The sequence below is a fragment of the Papilio xuthus genome, unplaced genomic scaffold (assembly GCF_000836235.2).
Source record: "Papilio xuthus unplaced genomic scaffold, Pxut_1.1 DF827714.1, whole genome shotgun sequence".
Lineage (NCBI taxonomy): Eukaryota > Metazoa > Arthropoda > Insecta > Lepidoptera > Papilionidae > Papilio > Papilio xuthus.
The window spans coordinates 5,184,006-5,211,478 of record NW_013530935.1 but is presented as its reverse complement, the minus strand read 5'-3'; the positions used below and the strand labels follow the sequence as shown (position 1 = coordinate 5,211,478).

At 32.9% G+C, this 27,473-nt stretch overlaps 1 protein-coding gene across 1 annotated transcript in view; it reads left to right on the top strand.

Moving 5' to 3' along the window:
* Nucleotides 1–315: 315 nt before the first annotated feature.
* LOC106116567 (bromodomain-containing protein DDB_G0280777) overlaps nt 316–27,473 on the top strand; it is a 31,154-nt gene continuing 3,996 nt past the window's right edge. The window contains 2 exon segments of the mRNA NM_001312712.1: nt 316–445; nt 24,442–24,578. Of these exon segments, the coding sequence (NP_001299641.1) occupies nt 424–445; nt 24,442–24,578 (159 nt within the window). The 5' untranslated portion in view covers nt 316–423.

Sequence of the window (27,473 nt, the reverse complement as noted above, 5' to 3'; positions counted from 1 at the left end):
GATGTTTGTTAGAAGTGTTTAACGGATTTCGATGAAATTTGGTATAGATATAGAACATAGTCTCGAAGAACATATAGGTTTTCAATTTTTTTTGTAATTCCGCGCGAAAATTTAAATCGGACAATTTCTACTGCCAATCGCGCAATGAACTGACGTCAACCTTTCGTGACGTACCCGATATTACTAATGAAATTAAAATGGACTGGAAACAATGGTAACAAACCCTTGTCTTCCCCGTGTTCCAACCCCACCACGTAGAAAGTGAACGTGCAAGGCATTCGGTACTGCGCGCGCGCATGCACATCACACGCGGCCCGGCGGTGACGCGAACCGAACGCCGCCGTTCTTTTGAATTTCAAATATCGAATCTCAAATTTCTAATTTTTTTTTTTTAATTCTGTGCCGGTGTTGCTTGAAGACAAAATGAAGATCGTACTACTTTTTGGTAAGTTTGTTGATTTTTTTTACGGATATTATTTTTTTTTAATTAAGACAAAAATAATTGAAGATGATTCGCGAAAATATTCGAATGAAAATATATATTTCGCACCAAAAAAAATATTGATATTTTTTAAAAACAATCAGAAAAATGGTTAATTTAATAATAACTAGAAAGAACATAGAAATTAATAATTATTTGTACGAAACGAAAACAAAAAAAATATATATTTAAAGGTTGACAAATATTTATTTGTTTTAAAAATAAATTATTTGTGTTAACAAAAAATACTTTTTGTTTTTTTTTCAAAAAATATTTGGACAGTGGAAATCCACTTTAACTTTGTGCACGCGTACATTATCTTTACCATCGTAATTGCATGTGTGTGTTTTCTCATGTTGCGGTATCAATAAATTATCTCTTTAATGCTTAGAAATCTCACCGCTGCGTTTATGCATCGCGGATGAATTGTAATTCCGAGATGAATTTTTATTATTATTATTTACCTTTACTACAAAATGTAACACAACATTTCCTATGATGCCGAAATATTATTAATAATTATGAGTTTTCAATCTTATTAATATTATAAATGCGAATATTTAGTTGAATGGATATTTTTTAGACGGCATCTCCAGAACCGTTGCATGGATTTCGCTGAAATTTGGCATAAATACAGAACATAGTCTGAAAGAACGCATAGGCTTCTGATTATTATATTAATTTCGCACGGACGGAGTCAACACAATTATTGACGGCGACCACTAGTAATTATTAAAATTTCTAGGAAGCGTAGGTTTTGATTATATTATATTGCGCTGACAAAAATTAAAATAAGCTCTTAAGATTTCTAGTATGATTTTTGTCAAGAAGACTTTATTTTATGGTTTCTTATACAATGAATATAAATTTATTACATACCTAAAAGTGAATAGTTAGTAAGGTAGGTAATTCAATAACCACTAAGACTATCATTAAATTTTTAATTAAAAAGAAAAAAATCTTACTAATATATAATAAATGCGAATGTTTAGATGGATGTGATGTGATGCGAATGGATGTTTGTTTAAAGGTATCTCGAGAACGGTTATATGGATCTCGCTGATATTTGGCATAGATGTAGAACATAGGCTAGAAGAACACATAGGCTAGTTAGTGAGTTTTAATTCCGCGCAGACGGAATCACGGGCGACAGCTATAACAAATGAATGTCTTAAAAACTACTTTTTTTTAATATTACCAGATTTTTTTGTCTATTTACTAATATTTCTTTTACCATTCCAACTAAGCTCTTCGCTTGTGCTAGGATATGGTTTACGACAATAGTCGAAAGGCGGGATTCGAACCCCCGACCTCGTGATCGGAAATCCGTACACTTAACCATTAGGCTATTGACGCTTTAACTGTTTATACTGTTTATAGTGTTTATTAAATACCAAAACACGCACATCAAATATTTCAATCATAACGCTAGTATTTAAGAAAAAAAGTAATCCGTTTCCATTGTCGATATCCATCCAAGATGTTTACATATTTATGATTTACATAATCATGTTGTTAAGAAGTATTTAAACATGTGAAACGTATAACATGCGATATTTCATTCGTGTCGATATCTTATTGTCTTACAAACAATGTTATTACAATTTGTTGTTACTGTAAAGATTTTTTTCAACTAAAATCCGGAAAAGATAATATCAATTTAACAATGGTAGAGCCCGCTTTACCATCTTCGCACGTATTGTACCGGCTCGCCCGGTGAAATACCACGACCATACAGAAGACAGGCGTGAAGTGGAAGCAATTCCGCGTTTCGTCTGATGAATGTGCGTCCTAGAGGCCTTATTTAGTCCACTTTTCCTTTCCACCCTTTTTTCTTGTATGGAAAGGATGGGAAGTGGAAGTGGACTTTCCGGATGCATGAAAAGGGAAAATATTTTCTTTCTGTGCATCCTCTCCTCCGTCGATTAAAGGGAAAGTCTATGGGCAACGGTCACTTTGCTATTACAGCGCTTTCAGGTGGCCGCTCGCTCGTTTGCCACCTTATATATAAAAAACATTAAACGGAATATGATTGTTTGTCTATTTATGTTTATTTATTGCGTACAAATTAAGTTAAAGCAATAAAGAATGCCTGGTTGTCAATCGGAATAAACGTAAATATGCGAATATTTAAAATAGACAAAGAGCTTACACAAACGGCTTAACACTCACTTACTAAATAATATTTAAAGAGCACTAACTGTCGCCCACGGCTTAGTCCGCGCGGATTTAAAAAAAAGCTTAAACTAGCCTATGTGTTCTCCAAGGTCATGTTCTACATCTATGGCAAATTTCAGCGAGATCCATGCAATCGTTCTGGAGATACCTTCAAACAAACATCCATCATTCGCATTTATAATATTAGTTAGATTGAACAAAATGTAAGTTCAATAATAAATTCGCGTAATACTGATGTCACATTTAATTCTAGTAAAAGAAAACGACATTTTCACGTATTCATTTACAAATGTTTTGTGAATGCATATGTTCACATTGCTTTGCTGTCGTGATATTGTGGTTTTGAGTGTGATTTTATGCAGAATAAAATTGGACATGTTTCTAGAGGTTGAGATTTCTTGTAATCCACGTGGGAACGTCTTTATTTACTATTCTTGTTGTTTCAATGACTGTATTTCTTTTTCGACGACATAAAATCCGTATTTTAACTTTTTGACTAACATGCGTAGAAAAGCATATCAGCGTAAAGTTGAAACAATTTAATATGATAGACACGCATTGACATGTGGTAATATTAGAAGATTTGCAGACACAAAATTAGTGAACTTATACATTTAACTTAAAAATGCATAAGCAATTACTTAAGTTGCATAAGCATAACAATTACTAAATCATACACATATTTACATCTATAATCATAGTATAGTAATAAAACTTAAATACTTAAAATTAAAAAAAACCCTTATTGTGTAATTTTTTTCTCATGTTCAATATCGTTAAAATACTTTGACAACTTTGTCAGAATGAAAATAGAAAGAGGCAATTTCCGCGTATTTTGCGGAACAATGAACGAAGCGGGCGCGTACTGGCTGAATACAAAGGGACTTTTTGCCGCGCTGTCATCGACCCGGCGCGATGACGTCACGTCAAACTGACAGCTGTCAAGTGCCAAGTCCTCTAGCGACAGTTTACGTCAGTACTAATGATGACTGATTTTATTTATCTGCACATCAAAATATACTCTTTAAATATTAGTAAGTGAAACAAGTGCTTACAAAAAGCATTTTTCTATCTGTTTTTTTTTCATAGAGAATAAATTCATTATTAAAATACTATGAGACACATATTAATATAAAAAAATAATAACAATTGATGACGCTTATAGAAAAAAATAACTAAATAAAATTTTATCAAATGGTTACCAACCTTTTTAATATTTTCAGTCATGTATGTTCCAAAACCTAAAAAAGAAAAATTGCATTAATTCATAATACATTTTGATACTGGCTGTAAATAATCACGCATCTACGAAAGCAATAGTAACTAACCATAATTCATAATTTTTTATTCTGCATAAACTATACCCGTTTCGCGGTTTACCGCAACATTAAGAACAATAAAAGTGAAGGCTTTATAAAACAATTGAAGATAATAATCTTTTAGTACTCCAATGTTTCCTTCAAATGGCGGTTATTATCTCTGGTCACATTTATTATCTGTGAACTCGTATCAGCTTGTCTATGCTTGCGATTATAGTTTCACAATAGTCAATAATTTTAGTAATAATTACATAATTTACCAAATTTAAATTCATCAGTTATAGTCGTCAGAATATTCAAAATTATATTTATCTTTGTCTACATTTTAAGCTTACGTTGTTCTTAAATTTGGTTTCATTAAGAATATAACAAAAAACTACAAAAGAAAGAAAACTCTTAATAAGCTCTATCATCGATATCCGTGAACTCGTAGAATATATAAAAAATATAAAACAAACCTAGTAAATAATTCTTTTATTTTGTTAGTTGAAATCTGTGAACTGTGAATGGTATTTTTCTAAAAATAAAAGCTACTCACCCAGAAAATTGTACGTAATGTAGCGAATACATTTTGATTTTATTGCCCGTTACGAGTTAAGTAATCGATTCGGCTGCGATCGTCGCCCGCTTGCGACATCGATTTAAATGTTTACTCGATTAGGACCCTTCACTAAAGCCTATTTGTGATGATTATTTTATATTTTAACTTCTATTTACTCTTCTTAAAGTTTATAAAGTATAACAATATTTTTTTATATTATTAATAATAATAATATAATATCTATACATTAGTAGCTGTCGCACGTGAATCCGTCGGCGTGGGTTTAAAAAATTGATAGTAACCGATTCTCAGATCTGAATATGCTTATAAAATTTCATAAAAATCGGTCAAGCCGTTTCGGAGTATGGTAACTGATATTGTGACACGAGAATTTTACATATAAAATAAACAATTTAAATTTGGAATACAATATTGCCTCATTCAGAGACCCTGAATAGTTGCTAAGGAAGGCCCCTAACATAGATTTAGTACTAGAATATACTAAAATAGGCCTTAAATAGCCTTTAAATACTAGGAATTCATAATTTTAGTAGAAGTAACTATTTAGAGCCTTATATTAAATAATTATTATATTAACACATTCTCTGTTAGAATAATTGTATTAGTTCTCGCTGCGTTTATTAAATCGCACTCAAAGCTAAAGTGCTTGAGCTTGCGTCGTAATGTAAATGTTAGTATGGAAAGGTCAGCCGAGTTCATTAGTACAGAGACGATATCCTTGGTGAAACTCTGGGAAATATCTGTTGGTTTGTTAATTTGGTACTCTACTGATATTAACTACTATTTCGTCTACTTATTGGATTCGACATTTATTCAGCATTAGCTGTCGCTTGCCACTCTATGTGTTCTTCCAGATATGTTCTATATGAATGCTAAATTTCATCGAGATCCGTTCAGCCGTTGTGGAGATATCTTCAAACTAACATCCATCTATCCATCCATCTAAAAACTTTAGTAGCTTATGTGTTCTGTCATGATGTTCTACATTCATGCCATATTTTATCGAGATCCATTGAGCTGTTCTGGCCGCCTTCTAACAAAGATCATCCATCCATCCGTCCATCCATCTGAACTTTCGTTTATAATATTAGAAAGCTAAATAACTATTTCTTGCTTTGTATGCTCTAATGATCTAAGATTTAGTTTCCTCACTCATTAAATTAAAAATAGAAATATTTTCCATAAAAACCAGTCAGTAACATAAGTAACAATTACGCTTCGTTCAGAAACCTATTAGGGCCCGTTAAAATTAATACCTAGACGTGGCTAGATATTGAGCTCCTGTCTAGACTGGTCTAAGTACGTTGTAAGATGTAACATCCTGTATTACCTACGACAGGAAGACTGCGTTTCCTATTACTGATTACGACTTGTCAATTGTGAAATAATAATTTCATAATTTATACGCTTATTATTTTACACTAAAGTAAGACATTTCTGATATCTGTACAATTAATAACGCTGGAGTATGTAACATCGAAAAAAAAAATCCTATTTCTTATACAGGATGTTTTCGCGTTACTTATAAGGATAAAACAATTATTAAAATTTATATCTCTTTGCTAATACTCAGTTCTCGTTAGTTCGACGTGACTAACTGGAAAGACAGCTGATGTGTGCCGTAATAATACATAAAATTTATTTCAAAATAGTAAAAACATCAAGGATTTTCGAAGATAAAATGTTAATTAGTACTTTCGAAAAAAAAAATTGTGCAATTTTAAATTTTGACACGAAAATAATCATGTATTTTTTAGATTTAGACTAGAAAGATGGTGTAATAAAGATGGTAGGTGTAAATAAATTAAAAAATTATATAATATTAAAAAATAAAAGATTTCATCCATATTTTAAAAGACAAACATGTTCCTTTACGAGACATGTAATTGGTTGGGTAATAAAATTCATACCATCAGGAACTTCGTCATGAATATTCCCATATATATTCTTTAGTAGCTTTTTCCCGCGACTACGTCAGCGTGGAAACAAGAAAATGACTTAGTAAGTACCCTATGTGTTCTTCCAGACTGTGTCCTACATCTGTGCCTTTCATCGAGATCCATACAGCTGTTCTGGAGATATCTTCTAACATACATCCATCCGTCTAAACAATAGAATTCATTTAATTAGGAAGATTATCTTACTAATGTTAAAATGCGAAAGTTTGGATGGATGGATGAATGTTTGAAGGTATCTCCATACGACTAAACAGATCGCGATGAAATTTGGCATACATATAGAACATAGTCCGAATGAACACATAAGCTATTAATTATGTATTTTTTTAATTTCGTCCACACGGAGTCGCGGGCGACAGCTAGTACTTAAATAAATCAAGGTCTCAATACTCAAGTAAATTAGTTCACTCGACAAAGTTGTTAAACATGAAACAAACATTAGGAAATGTTTGAATTTCCCAATATTTGCGGAACACCAATTATAACGCACGATAACATTTCTGCGAATTTATTATTAGCTTTACTATATTATTTAACTATGTAGTTACTAATATTTTAAATGCGAAAAATTAGATGGATTGATGTTTGTTAGATGGTCCAAAACAGTTGCAAGGATCTCGCTGAAATTTGGCATAGATGTAGATGTAACCTGGAAGAACACATAGGCTACTAATAATGTACGTTCCAGGCGGAGAGAGTCGTGGGCGGCAGCTAGTTAGATAGATTTTTTTCATGTTACTTTTAAAATCGTATATTATACAATCAGTATTAATTAACTTAATTATTGTTTTTTTTTATAAACGTGTAATTAAAATATCGTTAATACTTATAATATGTAATTAAATTTAAATACAGCAATCCTAAAGAGATATTTCTCGATGCATCTTTAAAGTTATATTTCGAAAATGCTCTTGACATAGAAAGAACCGTCTCCATTTCAAAATTTCGACATAAATACATTTTTCGATTGACATTATGAAATAAAAGCCGGTTCTCTTTCTATTACTACAATTTCAAAATTTTCTCGGACCTTCTGTGAATGCAGATTGAATATCAAAATATTAAAAACATCTGTATATGACAGTATGGTTTCTTAGATTTTTTCTCATGATATAATTAGTTGAAAACTTGAAATGTTGAGTCAGACAGAATATTATTTGCAAGTAGCTGACAAAAGAAAAACGTAATTTAAAACGACTTCAAAAATTAAGAGATTCTCAAATCGTCTGTGTGTTTATGCCCTTATATTGGCAATTAGAGTGTATTCATAAGTATGTTTGCTATTAACCCTTAATTCGACGATTTTTTTATAGCAAAAAAAAACTTTTTTTTAGTAAAGTCATACTTACGTAATTTTCTCTAAACTAGTTCAGTAGATTTTTTTAATTAGTTGTTCGTCACACTGGACACCATCGAATTAAGGCTTAACTTGGTAATATAAGTAAGCGGTGTTTAACTGGCCCAATACGGATTGACTACCTACAGTTCTATTCTATTAAAAAATAAGTATATTAGTAAATCTATTGAGAAATATTATAAATGCCAAACATTATGAAAGATTAAAAAAATGCGTCATTAATGAATTCACATGCATTTCTGTTATAACCTTCACAAGTGGGCTAAGTGGGCTAATGTGTGGGACAGAGAACACAATCGCGTGCGACTTCACAAGTTCTTATTGTTCCGCAAATGTAATTATTATCAATTTTCATTATATTGTATGATACTTTATTGTTCTGCTCGTGACCTATTTATTGGGTTTAGTGTAACCATATTTTACAATTTCGAGCGTAGGACATAGGAGCACCGGTGACTTAAGAGTCAAGCTTGCAAAGCTTGATTTGTAATCTGCAGCTCCTGGGTTCGAATCCCAATATACCAATGTGTTTTTCGATTTCTTATTTACATATGTACATTTATCCCACGTTCTTACGGTGAAGGAAAACATCGTGATGCAACCTGCACATATCTGAGAAGAAATTCAAAGATATGTATGAAGTCAACCAACCCGCACTTGGTTGACTATGGCCTAATCACCTTTAACTTAGGGTAGGCTTCGATCCCCTCGGTGGGGATGTATAGTGAGCTGATGGGGTTGATGATGATGGCACAAACTTTAATACTTTGTTAACTTTTCACAAATATGCACGTTAAGTCCTCAATCCGGATGGTATATCAAAATGAACGTTTACATATCGGGAACAATCATAGAATTAATGCGGTTTATAAATTAAATCAATTTGTGTACAAACGAAACGGGACGTAATCAATTAGACTCACCCTCTTTACCGGGATATAAAGAAAAGACCCTTTAGGAAAAATGCTCGATGAATTTTTAATGAAATTAGTTAAGTAAATGTTTCTACGTTACTGAAAATACTTTTCATAAGTAAAATTAAAGTTTCACATAATTTTTTACGTTAAAAATATAACACAACTTAAGCAGAATATTAAAAAAGTAATATTTAATTTTAGAAAGAAAATTAAACTTTACAATGGATTGATCTTTGTTTGAAAGTATATTCAGAACGCCTGTATGAATTTTGCTGAAATTTGGCGTACTAGAACATATCCTGGAAGAACACATAAGCGACTTATTAAGTTTTATTTTTTTTATTCGTACAGACGGAGTCGGCCACGACTTGTATTGAAATAGTTTTTATTACCCCTATATAAGCAGTAGCTTTATAGATTAAAATAAAAATACTTTTTGTATACTACATTTTTAAAAGTTATTTAACTTTTTTCACAATAATTCATACCAAAATTGAAAGCATTACGACTTAGCTTTCTCGTAAACTTTTCTGTATCTCGAAACGTTGCGCGAATAAATGAAGATATTTACATCAAAAGACTATAGAACAAAAATACGGCTGTGCCAAGAGCTAGACTATGACTTTTAAGAGACTGGACTAATCAAGCGTCTGAATTACCCACTGTTAAATAATACCGAACTAAAGTTCTCAACTTGCTTGTGTGCTTCTGAAAGTAATAATTTTTTGGGTCAGAATGCATTGATAAACACGAAACATCAGAATGGTATACTCATATGATTTTTATTAATACAACTACAGATTTTGCCTAGTCCGTTTCTGTATAGTCAAAGGCTAGATATGTGAAGTGACATATAAAATCATACACAACATGATAATATCGTTTCTACAATTTAATATTTGAAACAAAAAACGTGTTTCATAAAAAGTTATATTCACATACTTTTTATCTTTGATAAGATTTAATCTTTTTATTTACATACAGTTGAACTTGGTTAAGCGAGAGTCCATACAGCGATTTTTTTTTATAAGAGAAGGGGGCAAACGAGCGGCGTGAACACCGAGGTGATCAACGACACCCATGGACATCTGCAACACCAGGGGAACTGTAGATGCGTTGCCGGCCTTTAAATTTTTCTTGCTTGTGTCTATAGAACCCGAGTTTCTCGCTTACGGGAGTCCTGCGTGACCGGGCAATGACTCTCGCTAATAGAGGTTTCTCGCTTACCCGGTTTAACTGTATATGTTTTTTTATGTTACACTCAAACATAAAAAAATGTAACAGTTTTTTTTTTAATTAAAAATGTAAAGTCAAAAACTTAAAAAATACATATAACTTTATAAAAATATACGATCTCTATAAAACATTTTTAACTTAATTTTTTTTTAACTTTGTTTTTTGCTTTTCTTCAAAAAAGAAATCTTGCCACAATAAGGGTTTATATTTCTCATCTCTGGTACGATAGAAAATAATTTTATATGAAAACATAGCAAAAAAGGTTAAACCTTGGTAAGTGCTTGAATTATTAAGATGACCCTTTTTATGCAGGTCATAGCATCCTGCTTTAATAAATAATTCTTGAACCAAAACATGATGTTAATATTTTAAGATATACTTAGCCAACTTCGTATGAATTTAGTTCTGTTTTAGGGTTCCGTACCTCAAGGGTAAAAAACGGAACCCTTATAGGATTTTTTTTTTCAAAAAGTCATATAATTTTTTTTATGCTTGTTCACTATGTTACACCGGTGAGGATTACCAATATTATAAATGCGAAAATTTAGATGTATGGTTGTTAGCAGGTTGAAAGGCATACGATAATGTCTACAAATAGCCTAGTAGGCTAGTTTTTTTTTAATTTTGCGTCGACGTTTTATTATCATAATGTGGCAAACGAGCGAGCGGCCACCTGAAATCGCTGAAATAGCGAAGTGACCGTTGTCCATAGACATATGCAATTGCATATGCGTTGCCTACCTTTAATCGACCGAGGAGAGGATGCACAGAAAGAAAAAATGTTTTCCCTTTCCATGCATCCTCTCATCCGGGGAGTCCACTTCCACTTTCCATCTTTTCCTTATAAAAAAAGGGTGGGAAGGGATAGAGGACTAAATTAGGCCTTCGGGACGCACACTCATCAGACGAAACGCGGAATTGCTTCCACTTGACGCCTGTCTTCTGTATGGTCGTGGTATTTCACCGGGCGAGCCGGGCAAAGTCGTGCGAAGATGTTAAAGCGGGCTCTACCACTGTTAAAAGTTGCAGGCAAAAGCTAGTAGTCAATCTGTAATGTTATGTTTGGTATTGTATGGATGAATCTTATTTGACCTTTTACTAACAACATATCTGTTACGTAAATAAATACAATAATGGATAAAAATAAATGATGCACCTGTTCTTTGTATATGTCAAGGTCAAAAGGGAGAGGATATCTTATTTTGATCCATCTATCGTACTTATAGTCGGTTTCTGATACCAAAATATCTGTATTCAATATAGATTTCATAGATATGAAACATAGAATTTGAACTTAGAAACTCACAGTAAATATTATAAATGCGAATGTTTGGATGGATGATAGATGGATTACATGTTTGAAGAGAAGGTATCTGCAGAACAAATCAAAGGATATTAATGAAAGTTGGCTACTTATTAAGTTTTTTTAATTCCGCACGGACAGAGTCGCAGGCTAGTCTCTTATAAATCAGAACGATGTTTTTACATTACGTTTTTTTATCATCATCAGCTCACTATACGTCCCAACTGAGGGGCTCGGCGCCTACCCTAAGTTAAGCTTGATTAGGCCATAGTCAACCACGCTGGTCAAGTGCGGGATGGTTGTCTTCACACATATCTTTGAATTTCTTCTCAGATGTGCAGGTTGCATCACGATGTTTTCCTTCATCGTAAGTACGTCGGATAAATGTACATATGTAAATCGGAAACCGAAAAACACATTGGTACATGGCGGGATTCGAACCCAGGAACCGCAGATTGCAAGTCAAGTGCTTGACCCATGAGCCACCGACGCTCTGTTTTTTTTTTACTAGATAATTGCAAATAAATGCGGTCTGGAAACATAAGAATATTGTTGATCAAAACAAAAGTATTTTTCAAATGAAAAACCAACAAAATATTTTATTTGATATCAACACGATTTAGGTACAGACCTAGTTTATATAGTTAACAAAGTGGTTGCGTAATTTTTTTATAATTTCTTTTAAACACGTAATAGGCATGTTTTCACATTAACTTATAATAAGGGCAAATTCCTGCATAATCAACTTTCACTTTTTTCAAAAAAAGAAACGATTTGTCGCCGCACGGATGATATAATTGTCGCATAGTTTCGTGCGTGTACATAATAACCCCCGTGTCACGTGCTAACTTTTTAAATCTTACTTTAATTCTTTTTTTATTTAACTATGTCTTATTACCAGTATTTTCATTTTAACGTTTTAATTACGTAGATTTTGAACAGAACTTTTAATATAAAAAATATTTTTTATTATAACTAAATTACATCCTGTAAAAACTTTGAATTTAAATTTAAACTTATAAGTGTGTGAGATTATTAAGATCGATTCTATATTACCGTGGGTTTCTGAAAGCAAAATCACCCGCTTAAAATATACTGTTTTCTCTGTTTTGTCACACATAACAGAGATGACGATATGTTTCTTACAGAGATATTAGTCTCAGAAACTAACGGTCAATCTGTCGAATGTAAGAAGGTACATATATACCTTCCTAAATATATATATGTATATAACATTATAACATTATTATTAAAGAAAACCTCTTTTATTGCCATAACACACAAGATTTACTATTGTTAGGTAACTTTGTTTATGTTAAAAGTTTTATTATTATAATAAATCCGCTATATATCAGTAGCTAAGTATTATACTGTAATGCTTAGGTTCGATTCCCAAGTGTCTTAACATAAGTCAACTAATAGTTTCAAAAGATATAACCAGTCGGACGAAAAGAGTTACATGTCTTATGAAATTACACAATTCCTTAACCGTTGATTTCTGAGACCATAATCTCTAAAACATATCACCATCCCTGTCATTATGACAAAACCGAGATAACAATATGATTAAGCTGTTTGAGCTCCCGATGTTATTATAGTAAAACCCACAAAAGTATAAATTTAAGATTTTTTTAACCTGGATTTTGTTCTTAGAAACCTACGATATGAGATGTAACTCTTTTCGTGAGATGTAACCTTTTTCGCGAGATGTAACTTTATTCAAGAGATGTAACTTTTTTCGTGAGATATAACATTTTTTGTGAGATGTAACCTTTTTCGTAAGATGTAACTATTTTCGTGAGATGTAACCTTTTTCGTGAGATGTAACTTCTTTCGTCACATGGGTCCGATAAATAAAAGAAAACGGGAATTTGGTTAACACATCATTATGCGGCAAAAATAAACGATCATTACCAGTGACTCGACAATAGATTGCAAACCGTGATTGTGACAATGAAAGTGTTGGCCGTCACTAGATGTGATACAGAACAACTGTTTATATAACAGAGACACATCTAGTGGAAAGTTAATGGTTAACATAAACATTCCTATATAATAAAATTAAACGTCACCGTAGACCAGTTCTTAGATATTCGTCAAAATAAAATCTTACTATGATTCTTGCGTTATTTTCTTTTAATTCATTTTGACTAAGAAGTTTAAATACCATTCGATGAAAGCTGTTTGCAATATGTAAGTGTAAAAAGTGTGTTAACAATTGTAATTCGATTTTTTCTACTATGAGCTAGGACTTTCAGCCCGAATAAGATTGAAAAAAATGCTTCATTAAACCAAAAACTTTATAGTCAGTCTCTAAGACTATAAACTTAATATCATACTAATATTATAAATGCGAATGTTTAGATAGATAGATGTATGTTTGAAGTTTTCTCCAGAAAGGATCTAACTGAGATGATGCTAATATGTGGAACATAGTCTGGAAGAACACATAGGCTACTAATTTGGTTTTTTAGTTTGCACGGACGCAGTCGCGGGCGAATAGCTAATATCTGTATAAACCATGTCATTATCTTTGACAAAATTATCTTTTAAACGGAGATTCTGATCTCAGAAACTTACGGTTAATCAATTTAATAGGTATAGCAGATAAGTATCTGATTAATTACAAAGAGAAAAACAATTAGCGTACGATTATCTTTTGGTTTTTTTCTATCTTTGAATAGCTTTCGATGTTGAAATCTCATTAAGACAACCTTTGATCGTAGCTGTAACAACTTCTAGGCCACGTATAAGCAATATCCTGTGAACTGACGTTCACTGAATCAACCATATTATCTTTGAAGTTTAATATCCGGTCAATTTATACAAATGGAAATGTTATTTGACGCATTACGTAAAATCCTTCGGTCAAAGTAACCGTTTGATTTCTATTTAAATAAATATGAATTAGAAATATGTTATAATTAATATTTATTAAATGACCTACTAACTTAACGTACCGTATTTTATTAAGTTAGTTAAGATTTATAACGATATATACTTAGTATTTTATATTGAAAGGCTACCACCTGAATTCGCCGAACTAGCGAAGCGACTGCTGTCTATCGCCATCCACAATTGCAGATGCGTTGCCTACCAGTCGACGGAGGAGAGGACACACAGAAAGACAATATTTGCAATTCTTATGCGACCCCTCTCCCATTAAATCCATCCTTCAAATTCCTTCTAAAAAGGGGTGGGAAGGGAAAGACTCTCTCTGTGTCTCTGCCTAGCTGGGATCCCACATATGATGGGGTCAGCTTTTCGAATCAATCTCTTACTCGATACATGGCACTTATTCTCGTCTTACGTCAAGTAAAGAGGTCTTAACCGATTAAAAATAATAAATAACATTAAAACATTGATTTTTAATATAGCTTCTTGAAATCAATGTTATATAAACATGACAAAATAAAGCCTACATTTACATGTAATAAAATTTGAATAATTATATTACGAAATAATTAAAAATAAAACGGGGAAATGCCGCCTCTTGGGAACCCTCGTGCGACCGCAGCGATTTGGGGTCGATTTTTTATATTATTTAGTTTGGTTTAGTTTTAGTATTACACATAGTTTATAGTATTATTTTGGTAGATTAATTAATTAGTCACTTAATAATTAATATAGAGTTAACTAATTCAATAATAAATAAAGTATCTATAATTAAAAATAAAATCCATTATTTAATCAAATTCTCTTAATTAAGATTGGATAAGTAATTACTGATGTTCCATTACTAATTACGGCCTGGCCGCACTCGATAATATCGTTCGGGAAACGCAATTCCCTATAATCCGATTAAGTATTAATTAAATATAACTATCATTATTAACGAAAGGGATTAGTACTGATTTGAATCAATACTTTTGTATTGTTACAATAATACGGCTCTGTTTGATGACGTCATTACATTGTTTTTTTTTATAAGAGAAGAGGGCAAACGAGCAGAGAGAACACCGAGGTGTTCATCGACGTCTATGGACATATGCAATACCAGAGTAACCGCAGATGCGTTGAGGTATTCAAGATAAAACAGTGGGCTTGTAAATTCTAATATAATGCGAAGTGGAAAATACTTAGAGAAGAGTTCGTGAAATTTATCGGAGTGTCATGTTTTTCTACACGGGTTAGTAGTCTACTCGTATATTTAGTGTGTAACTAAAATAGTAGTTAGTAGTAAATATTGACCATTTTTATTATGCTATCAATTTAAAACTGTCTCCACTAGCGCGACCTGTCGCGCGACTTCCGGCGCTGCTAGTTACTATTTTTATGAGCAACTACCTGTAGTCTGCAACGCCGTCCGAAAGGAATTATAAAACCTAATTAGTAGCCTATGTGTCCTTCCAGACTACGTTCTACATCTATGTCAAATTTCATTGAGATTCATGCAGCCGTTCTGTAGATACTTTAAACAAACATCCATCCATCCATTCGCATTTATAATATTAGTAATATAACTTTATGATTTTCTAACATCAGTCGTACGCTACTTAAGACGCTTTAGCAGAGACGAGCGATTAGTCGCGCTAGTGGAAAAGACGTCTTCAGATTTAAGTGCATATTTGGCGTTACTTGCGATGATTCTCGAATCTTATTTAATTTTCCAACTTTTTCGACTTAAATGATATGTTACCTAGTTATATATCCGTTAAGGCCAATATGGTAGGTTAATCAAATACATATTACGTAAAGTGGAAACGTCTAAATAAATTATACGAATACGGCACAGTTAATGACCGCAATTTCGAAACTATTTCACCTACTGAGTATTATGTGACTATTTAAAAACAATATTGTTTCCATTAGAAACAAGATAGACAAACAACAATACGTATACTTTTTACGTTGTATATCATCAGGACCCTATACATCCCCACCGAGGGGCTCGGAGCCTAACTAAGGGGTGACATGAACGTGTAGATGGAATGATGTTTGTTAGAAGATATCTCCACAACGGCTTAAAGGATTTCGTTCAAATTTGGCATAGATGTAGAAATTAATCTTTAAAAAAACATAGACTACTATTTTTTTTTATTTCCCGCGTACGGTGTCGCGATGAAATAGCTTCTAAATAAATCCTAGTTAAAGGAATAAACAACAAAAATCTCTATGTATAAAGTCAGTTTATGGTCGATAACTTTTCGTGATAATGTCGAAAGAAAACAATGATAAATTGCATACTATTATTATTATTATTTACATTATATATATTTCATCTATTTACTCAAATAGAAGAGAACAAACATAAAAGCTAACTCTATCAAAGCTTAAACCTTTCTAGAACAGACAACTTAACAAAGTATATTAATAATATTGTTTTTACACTAAAAGAATGTATTTATCGTTATCTTTTTTGTGAATCAGATTAAGCTATGCACTGATCTTGATTGATTGATCGAGGCTTTGAAGGAATTTGCTTCTGAAATAAAATGTAATAACCTTTGTTTTAGTATAGTTCATTGTCTGTAGTAAAATTTTGTAAAATATTTTTATAAAAATAAGATTATTTTATGTTTAATTTTAAATAAAATTAATCATTTTTTACCTGCAATTAATGCAAATATCCACTTATATCTACTTTGGAATAACTTTATTTAATCTTACTAATATTATAAATGCGAATGTTTGGATGGATACATGGATGTTTGTTAAAAGGTATCTCCTAAACGGCTCATCGGATCTTGATGAAATTTGGTATAGATGTAGAACATAGTGTGGAAGAACACATACTACTAATTAAGTTGTTTAATCCTGCTCGTACGGAGTCGTGGGCGATAGCTAGTTATTTCATAATAATAATTAATGTTAATAGTGTTAACTGCTATTTTCAGGACTATTTATATTCGTTAAAATTGAGCTAATTTTACGATAATAATATTTATTTCTAACTAGCTGTCACCCGCGACTGCGTCCGCGCGGTATTAAAAAAAAATCTAAATTAGTATCTTATGTGTTCTTCCAGACTATGTTCTACATCTATACCTAATTACAGCGAGATCCGTTGAGCCATTCCGTAGATACCTTCAAACAAACATCCATACATGTAAACATTCGCATTTATAATATTAGTAAGATTTACAAACTTATGATTTCATTCTAAGGAGTTTTTATATATTGTAAAAAGTTTAATTGTAGACAAGAATTTTTCGTTACTTATTATACAGTATTTGAACTAAATTTACAAGTTCTAAGTATTGAATCTTTAGTTTCCAAACTATGCAATGCATTTATACGAGATTGGAATTCGTGCATACTCGGCAGTAATCCGTCAGGCAATTGCATTTCTGACGGATATACTGAGAATCGTAGAACTGGAATTTTGTATCAAACGAATTCTTTGCGATTTTGTATTTCACAGATTAATAAGATAAAATAAAACATAGATTTTAATAAATAATTAAGTTCTTGCCAGAATGGACAGTTAATAAATTCTTGGCTACATTTAAAACTAGTTGTCGCAAGCAACTCTGTCCGCGCGGAAATAAAAAAAAAACTTAATATTTATGGATAGATGTTTATTACAAGGTATCTCTAGCAAAGCTAAACGGATCACGGTGAAATTTGGCATAGATGTAGAGCAGTCTTTCCCAAAGTGGGTGATAACGCCCCTTTGTGGGCGCTGCAGGTCTCAAGTTGCGGGTTATATTAAAAGTTTCGTTTAGAATTCTCCGTTAATATACATATATAGGTCACAATAATTAATTAATTTAATTTGAAGTTATAGAAGAAAATATGGGGGCGCTAAAAAATATTTATTCTCAAAGTGGGCAGTAGACAAAATAAGTTTGGGAATCACTGATGTAGAGCAAAGTCTGGAAGAACACATAGGCTAATATTTTTTTTTTAATTTCGCGAGGACGGTGTCGCGAGTTACAGCTAGTACATAACATATGTATATGATACAGGGGTCTAGGCTTCGAATATCATTTTGACCCATTCGGCGTCGAGACCCTTGGTCCGTGGGGTCCTAGCGCTTTAAGACTTTTTAAGAACATATTCAAAAAATTAATCGACATCACACCGAAGAGCTGGCAGCTACCTCGGTCAAAGAATTAGTTTAGCTGTCCAAAGGGGGAACGCTACCAGTATCTTCGGGACCTCGCCTACAGGGACTCCTTTTAATAATATATTTTAGTAAATTATTCGTTTTTTAATATTTTATTTTATATCAAAGATTTTATTGTTAAAAATTGCATTAATTGTAGTATAAATAATTATTTCAAAGACATATGATATTTGTTAGTTTAATATTCTTTATTGTTATTCTCGTTTACCTTTCCTTTTGGTTTGTTTTTTTATCTTTTCTCGAGATAACATACGAGAAAGTATAATTAATTGGTTTTCTTTATTGTAGTTGTTTTGTTGCCGAAACGAGAATGTATCTATTTACTAGATTGTATATGAAATATGATTCTTTTCTCTGTAAGCCAATTTAGTTAAGATCTTTTTAATTATCGTAATGCTTATATTTTTAATGTCAAGCTTAATTTTAAAGCGAAAAATAAAGTTTTTTTTCTTGTCGTTACGATTTTTTATCTGTTACGTTCATAAAAAATGAAATCGTATGTTATAAAAGTAGAGGAAGATCGGCTCCTGAGGGCCTCGAGTCTTGTTACTCTTAAACGTGGTTCAGGCTAAGCGCCATCTGCGCTCGGCCACCTCAAGCCCGGTGAAACTGTTTATGCCTCAAGGCAAACAGTGACTAATCAGTTTACTAAAAAAAAATATGATGTCTTCGTCATTAGCTCACTATACGTCCCCACCGAGGGCCTCGAAGCCTACCCTAAGTTAAGGGTGATTAGGCCATAGTCAACCACATTGGCCCAGTGCTGGTTGGCTGGCTTCACACATATATTTAAATTTCTTCTTAGATAGAGTTGTACGGATTAGTATTACCTCTGATGCAGCCTGTCGTTAGGGGTGGAGGGATGAACATATTTAAACTAGGCTATGGAATTCGGACCTATGGCGCTATATCTCAAAGCCTCGTGCGATTGCACAACTTCAACGGGCGAACTCCATAAGAGAGAAAATTATCGCGGTCTTCGACAATTTAATTTCATCATAAAGAGACTAATAAAATCACAAAGCGTTTACTCTTACTTGTTAATGTTAGCAACCATAAATTAAATAAAAAAAAATAACTATCACTTTCATCGAATCATCGTATCGACCCGAAAACTTGACCTGTAGACAGTGACACAGTGGTCCGGATTCCACATCTTCGCGTGACCACCGCAACAACGTATTGTACACGTTAGGAAGTTTACTTTTACTGTTGCTTAGGAACGCGAATGCACACGCAATCACTTTCGACTTTCAGTTAGGTTGACGTTAAGGTTGGTACAGCCAAATTTTTATTTTTAAAAAAAGAACCAGGCTATCAAAGATAGTTCTGTTTGACTTTATGAAATACAGAGTATGGTATATTTTCAGAGTTCTCAAATGAAATGATAATATAAATATTATTAGTTTTCTTTAATGTAACAGCGCAGAATTAAAAAAAAAACATAATTAGTAGCCTCTGTGTTCTTCCAGACTATGTTCAACATGTCAGATTACATCGAGATCCGTTAAGCTGTTCTGAAGATACCTTCTTATAACATCCGTAAATATTATATAAACATTCGCACTTATAATATTAGTAAGGATCGGCTTGTGGCAGCCCTAGAAGCGACAGTGCGCTGCGATGCGTTCGCTCGGAAAGCTATTTTTTACATCCGATCTTACAAACGCATCCATCACACATAGGCAATCTACTGGACTTAAAATTAACAAAGAAATTTCATCTATAGAAATATTAAAGCAATAATTTGTTTGTTTATTTGAATATGCTTCGTAACTGCTAAACTGATTTGAAAAACTCTTTCACTATATACCTGGCTGAATAAGCAATAAAATAAGCAGTGGTAGAGACCGCTTTAACATCTTCGCACGAATTGGCCCGGCTCGCCCGGTGAAATACCACGACCACACAGAAGACAGGCGTCAAGTGGAAGCAATTCCGCGTTTCATTGAGTGTGCGTCCCGAAGGGCTGATTTAGTCGCTCTTTCCCTTCTTATATAGAAATATTTCTTTCTGTGCATCCTCTCCTCCGTCGATTAAAGGTAGGCAACGCATATGCAATTGCGTATGTCTATGGGCAACGGTCACTTCGCTATTCGCGCGATCGCGATTTCAGGTGGCCGCTCGCTCGTTTGCCACCATAAGATATAAAAAAAAGCAAAAAAAATTAAAAACTAAAAATCAAAAATTTTCATTGTGTTTTCTGCTTGCTAGTATTAGGAATTAGTCCATAAAAGTTCCTTTTTATATAAAAGAAAAAAAAAACTAAATAACACTTACTGACACAATGTGCGTCTTATACGCGTAAATAATTATTATTTCTCGTAGTTCAGAATACACGAGAATGAGTGAACACAATGTAGATGCTTTTGTAAAAGCATTTAAATAAAACATAGTATATTTAAGACTACAAAATTGTATTGCAATTAATTTAGATTCAACAAAAACATAATGTAAACTTTAACACAATTGTATAAGGTATATTTTTGTATTCCAATTTAACACGGCGACTGTATTCGGTGACCGTAATAAATCTGCAGCGAATGTATAGGTCCTCTGGAGCGGATTGAGTCGAGCGACATCGTTAACTTAGTTGATTTTGTTATGCCTCGTCCACTCTTATCTTTACAAGTTAAGAATAAACTTAAAAACTACAAGCTGCTGCAGACTCCGTCCGCACAGATTAAAAAAAAAAACACTTAACAATAAAATAAAAAATTATGCAAAATATAATAAAAGTAAAGCACCACCGGTTGCGAAATCCCATGACGCCAGCAACCAGTGGTCAGGGCTACAGAGACAGGAACCTTCTCACGATGGGCCCTTAATCCACCTGTTTAGAGAGAGCTTCTTAAGATGTTGGTCGAAGGTCTTCGCTATCAGACCATTCATACGATGTTTACAGTAGGATTTTCTTTGTTACAATATTTCAAAGTAGTAGTGTTAACATATGGCCAGCGTGGTTGATAGCCTAACCCGATGGGGACGTATAGTGAGCTGATGATGAATGTTACCTCATATCTGATTTGTGTCAAAGAAAGAATACAGATAAAGTGCGTAATTCTTTGAACTGTCAACCGGGCCTATAAGTCATGGCTTCTCAGACCACTGTATTTAAGATCCTGGTCCCTAAACACCGTAAGACCTATTTTCAACTATATGTTACTCACACGTGTATAGTTATGCACAAAATGCAAAAGATCTTAATTTTAATTCCTTTAAGTGAGAGTTGAATGTTAATTTGCAAGCCTTTTCTACGCGATTGTACTACTTTTGTTGAACTCGACGTTCATTGTGGCAGTGTAATGAACGTGGGAACTGGGTTGTATTGAACTGATGCTTTTCAAATAAGATCCAATTTATCTTTGTTCTAATATTCGCTAATATTAAAGGTATTACTAATATTTATGTTGATCAATTATTACTTTATTAATAATCAAACATTACAAATATGATATGTACAGTCGCAGACATATATTTCGTTACCATTTTGACAAAATTTTTGACGACTAATTTTTTCATAACAATTACTTCGAAAGCTTGTCACAACATAAATGCAAAATTATAACTGTACATGATTACAAATTGCTGTATTCAGTGGGAAGCAAATTTAATTCTTTAAATATATGTGTAATACAGTCGAACTTGGATAAACAAGAAATAGATAAGAGAGAAACCTCAATAAGCGAGAAAAATATTTTGGCACCTTGAACTCTACCTTATACGCTAGACAAAGTACATTCACTCCAAAGCGATTCCATAACGAACTTCAAAAAGGTATAGAATTGTCAATAACTTTCGGTAAGTCACGTGATTGTCGCGCATCAGTTCTGTAAATTTTTGAAGTTCGTTATGGAATCGCTTTGTAGCGAATGCCCTTTGTCTAGGTCCGCTTGTTTTTACAAAAATATTAATATTAGTAAGTAATATGCTTATATTTATTACATAATCCCAATATTACCACATCTAAGGAAATAAGGAATGATATACCAATAAAAGCTCGATACAGACTCAATAAAGGATTTTATCTGAATATTTATTGTTACTCAGCTATATCGTGGGCCTCGCTTAGAAACATGTTGTTATTTTCATTCTTCGATTAAGAATTCTTTTGTAATAATAGTCAAGAATACTTACGAACTATAAATATACTAATATATGATGCTGTGACATATTTTCAAACTAATTGCATTGTAAATGTCAACATATTTCGTCGAAATGGGTACGAAATTAATGTCCTCGACTGTAAAAGTTATGTTACTTTCCATACTAAGCTGGGATGCGTCCCTAGTTTATAATTACATCATGACGTAAAGAGACGATGAGACATAAGAATAATGTATTATTTAAAGCCAGCTACACACAACCGCGTTTCAACTGATGAGTTGGTATTCCCAAGGCCGATTTATGACTGTAAAATTTTTAAGTGGATTTACTGACGGAAGGTACTTATCAGAAAGGGGAATATTTCTGTGTGTCTTCTCCGTCGATTAAAGGTAGGGTCTGGAATTGCGGATATCTATGGGTAACGGTCGCTTTATAATTTCAGAAAATCCAGATGGCCGCTTGCTCATTTACTACCTTATTATAGAAAAAAACAGTGTGTTTGTTTAGAAGTGTTCAGTTGAAACCAAAAGTGTGTCGCTGGCTTAAGTTTTGCCCGGTCTATCGTTAGCGCAATACATTCGCTAATGCATGTTTGATTTCTCTTTTACTTGATGATACTAAGAACGTAATTTTGTATACTTCCTTGTAAATAGAGCTTTGAAAAAGCACATTATGTACCATTTTATACCTAGATATATTACATAAGGAAATTATTTGAAACATATTATGAAAATCTTGTTTTGAAAATAATACTATCAAAAATCGCTTATACTTTAAGGCCGTCGTTGCTATGTAAATTAGTTTTTATTCATGTATTTATATATTGTAATAGCATTAGGAGTTAATAAATAAATACATAAAAACTTCAGGTAATCTGATGAATATGTTTTTGTACAATTTTTGCGACAGTGGAATCCGACTTTAAATCTAATCGTTCGATATTGACTAATACTAGACGTAACATAACCTAAGTTGGTTTGGTTAATACCTCAAAAGACAGGTTATTCCATAAAACAAATTATTTTAACAAAATTCATTCATCATCAGCTCACTATACGTCCCCACCGAGGGGCTCGGAGCCTACCCTAAGTTAAGGATGATTAGGCCATAGTCAACCACGCTGGCCTAGTGCGGGTTGGTTGACTTCATACATATCTTTGAATTTCTTCTCAGATATGTGCAGCATCACGAGGTTTTTCCTTCACCGTAAGAACTTCGGATAAATGTACATATGTAAATCGGAAATCGAAATACACATTAGTATATGTCGGGATTCGAACCCAAGACCTGCAGATTGTAAGTCAAGTGCTTAGCCCCTGAGCCACCGACGCTCTTTAACAAAATTATGCACGCTTTAATTTGCAGTTCCGCTATGGGAAGCCATTTTTTACTCGTATCTCGAAATCTAATTAGTCTGCGCAGCGCTGTACAGCTTTAATATAATCTAGGTTTAAATGCATATTGTTTACGTGGCTTTGTAAAGCGCTGCAGCGCTGTATGAGTCAGGATATGTCACGAGCAAACATTTCGCTTTCGTCCTCATTATGCGTAAAAGCACTCGTGCGTTAGATTTTAATAAAGCTGTTATCGTAAATTTATGAAGCTTTTCTTCAGCGAAAAAATATTTAATTCATTTTATTATTTACGTAGTTATAATTAAATTTAATTGTGGCCTGATGTCTTTAGATTTTCTGCAAAGGGATACTTTCTTATTACTGACCTCAGTGGTGAAAAGTCTAAATTTCTTTCCAATGATAAAAAAGAGAGATATAGAGTTAGAGGGAGAGCGTGTTGAGAGAGAAAAAGTTATGTTTTTTTTAGTAACATTTCTCAATTGGGGATCAAAATAATTTTAAAAATAATGTACAGAATTTCCTTTTATTTATTACAATGTTACTGTATTCAAGGAAATGCTTATTGAAAATTTTAATATCGTTTTATCTTGTTACAGCTGTAATTCTGTGCGCGTACGCAGCCGAGGAGGTTGAGAAGAAGAATGAAATGACTGACTTGGAGCAGATGGAGTCACAAGACAAGAGACAAACGCAAGAGGGCAGTCAGGACCAATACAGATCGGGAAGAAAACAGGTATAATATTAGGGTTGTAACCATAGTTATTGACCCCTACCTTTCTAAGTGCGAAGTCACGCAAAATTATATACCGGTTAAATACAGGTTTTTGTTAATAATTAATGACATGTAATAATAATAGTTTAATAGTGTAATAACTCCATACATCAGTAAAGGACGACTTTATGCTTTTTTATCACGAGGGAATGACATAGAGTAATAAAGAAAGCAGTATAACAATGAACACGAGTAAATAAATCTGTTTTCACAGTAAATATGTGTTCTATTTGGCTTTTGTGTGTAACGAAATAAGTTATGAATTAAAATCTTATATATAAAATTCTCGTGTCACAATTTTCGTTCCTATACTCCTCCGAAACGGCTTGACCGATTCTTATGAAATTTAGTGAGCATATTGAGTAGGTCTGAGAATCGGCTACTATCTATTTTATAATCTCACGCGGACGAAGTCGCGGGCGACAGCTAGTATTCAATAAAATCTGCGTCTATTAAATGTTATTCTTTGTGTAAATCAAAGTTATTCATCGTTATATATAAACAGAATTCATGTTACGTCAAATAGCTGTCCAGAGTAAAGACGGTCCCGTTGTAGTACTTTAAATTTCAAATACACGTCTTTCGTTCTTCAATGTCACTTACAGTTGTCCCAACTACACGATAACAAGTGACTTCAGTTCCCGTCTCTTTGAATTCAAATGTTCCGACATCTAACAGGATTTTATGGCTTCCTGGTACATGTACTGTTAGACGTCGACTTTTGTTAATTATAAATAACGAGCTGGTCACGTTATTTAAATATTACCAATAAATATTAAGACAGACTAAGACAATTAAGGGCCATAAAGCAATGGGTTAAGAGGCAAAAATGTAATATTTAACTAGCTGTTTTCTTTCAAAGAGCTTTTGTTTAATATATCGTTAATGGAAATTGAAATTAGGTTAACTGTGATTTAAGAAAGCTTACATTTGAATTTGGCCATACATAGAAAACCTTAAAAGAATTTCATAATTTTTTGATTCCTACACAGTCTTTGTTCAACTGGCCATATCTATCTGACCCCCCCTATTGTGATGTGTCATATTTTAAAAACTTGTGACATTTATCAAAGTCAGTCAGCTCGTGATAATAGTACAGCGAATGCTGATCATCCATCTCATTATATTTGAAAAAAAAACTTTTTTTTTTATATTATAAGGTGGCAAACGAGCGAAGAGCCACTTGAAGTCGCTGAACCAGCGAAGCGACCGCTGTCCATAAACATACGCAATTGCAGATGTATTGACTACCTATAATCGACAGAGGACATGCACAGAAAGAGACTATTTTCCCTTCTCATGCATCCCCTCATCCGGAAAATCCACTTCTAATTTCCTTATAAGAAAAAGAGTGGGAAGCTAAAGAGGATTAAAATAAGGATTAATTACACATGGATTTTGGTCTCAGAAAGCAACTAGTAGTCTATAAAACGTTATAATAAATAAAAAAATTGCCTTCAGAATTGCGAAGCTAAAGCGCTAGTGAAATAATAAATATTAAAAGTAAAAAACACATACGATTCTAACCGTAATAATGATTTAGTTAACGATAATGATGATTACTCTATAATATCTTAACGTTTTATAAGTATATATACAAAGATATTAATCTTTCTCGTTCATGACCACAGTGTGGTGAATGTCGTCGAATTAAAATATGACAAGTGACATTTTATAAACGACGTGTTAGAAATTGATTCATTTTTAATATTAGAGATGTCTTAAATATTATTCTAATAAATTCTTAAATATTTTAATAATTTTACGTGGAATTATTAAGAATTAAATTATCGATAATAATTTAAATTCCATACCGTGGGTCTCCACTGCCGTATAAAAAATATTACGTATGTCCGTCACTTTGAATCGTTTTGAACATGTGTTTCAGCAGTGTAAACTCACGGTTATATCAAGAAAATAATAAATATATAATATATTATTAATGTTATAGGAAAAACATCATTATTGAGTATAGTTCAAGCGTCAATAATTCCTTTTTACAGTCGGGGACATTTATTACCTACCCATCGGTAAAATGTCATAGCGCTCACATAGCAATTAGGTCAAAAACTTGTCACAGCAACAAACATGAATGCCAAATTATATCTCCTATCGACTGTTATACAAGGTACGATATTAAGTGGGAAGCAAATTAAATTCTTTGACTATATTTTGCCCTTTCACTTCTGTGTCCTAGATTCAACATCACGATCGGCCCTTTGGCTTGTTGTTGTATATTCTAAGTCCACGTTGTGTAATATTAACAAGATTTTCTTCCCTAGATAACAATAACTTAATTGCCTAATGCGTTACAAAATGGGCAATAACTATCTCGTTTACCTTTAATTTATTTATTTATTCAATTTACATCACAACAAACTGAACGGTGATAAAGATAGTATGAGTCAACTTGTGTCGTTAGGAAAAGCAGTCGTAACATAACATTCCAGTTTGCATCAATCCAGTCCGGTTAACGAATCCAGCGAAGACTTATATAATTTCATTATTAATCATCAGCATCGTTAATCATCAGCACACTTTTAGTCCCAAATGAGGGGCTTGGATCCTAGTCAACAGCTCAACGGTGACTAGGTCAACCACGATGGCCCATTCCGTGCGGTCTTAACAAATAATTTAATTATTAGCTTATGTCTTCTTCAGACTATGTTCGACATCTATGCCAAATTGCAGCGAGATCCGTGCAGCTGTTCTGGTGATACCATCTAACAATCATCTATCCATCTATCCAAACCTTCGCATTTATAATTAGTACTAGCAGACCCGACAGACGTTGTCCTGTCTACCCGTCTTTAATTTTAATAAATTAATATGAAGTTAATATTTGATGAAAATTGT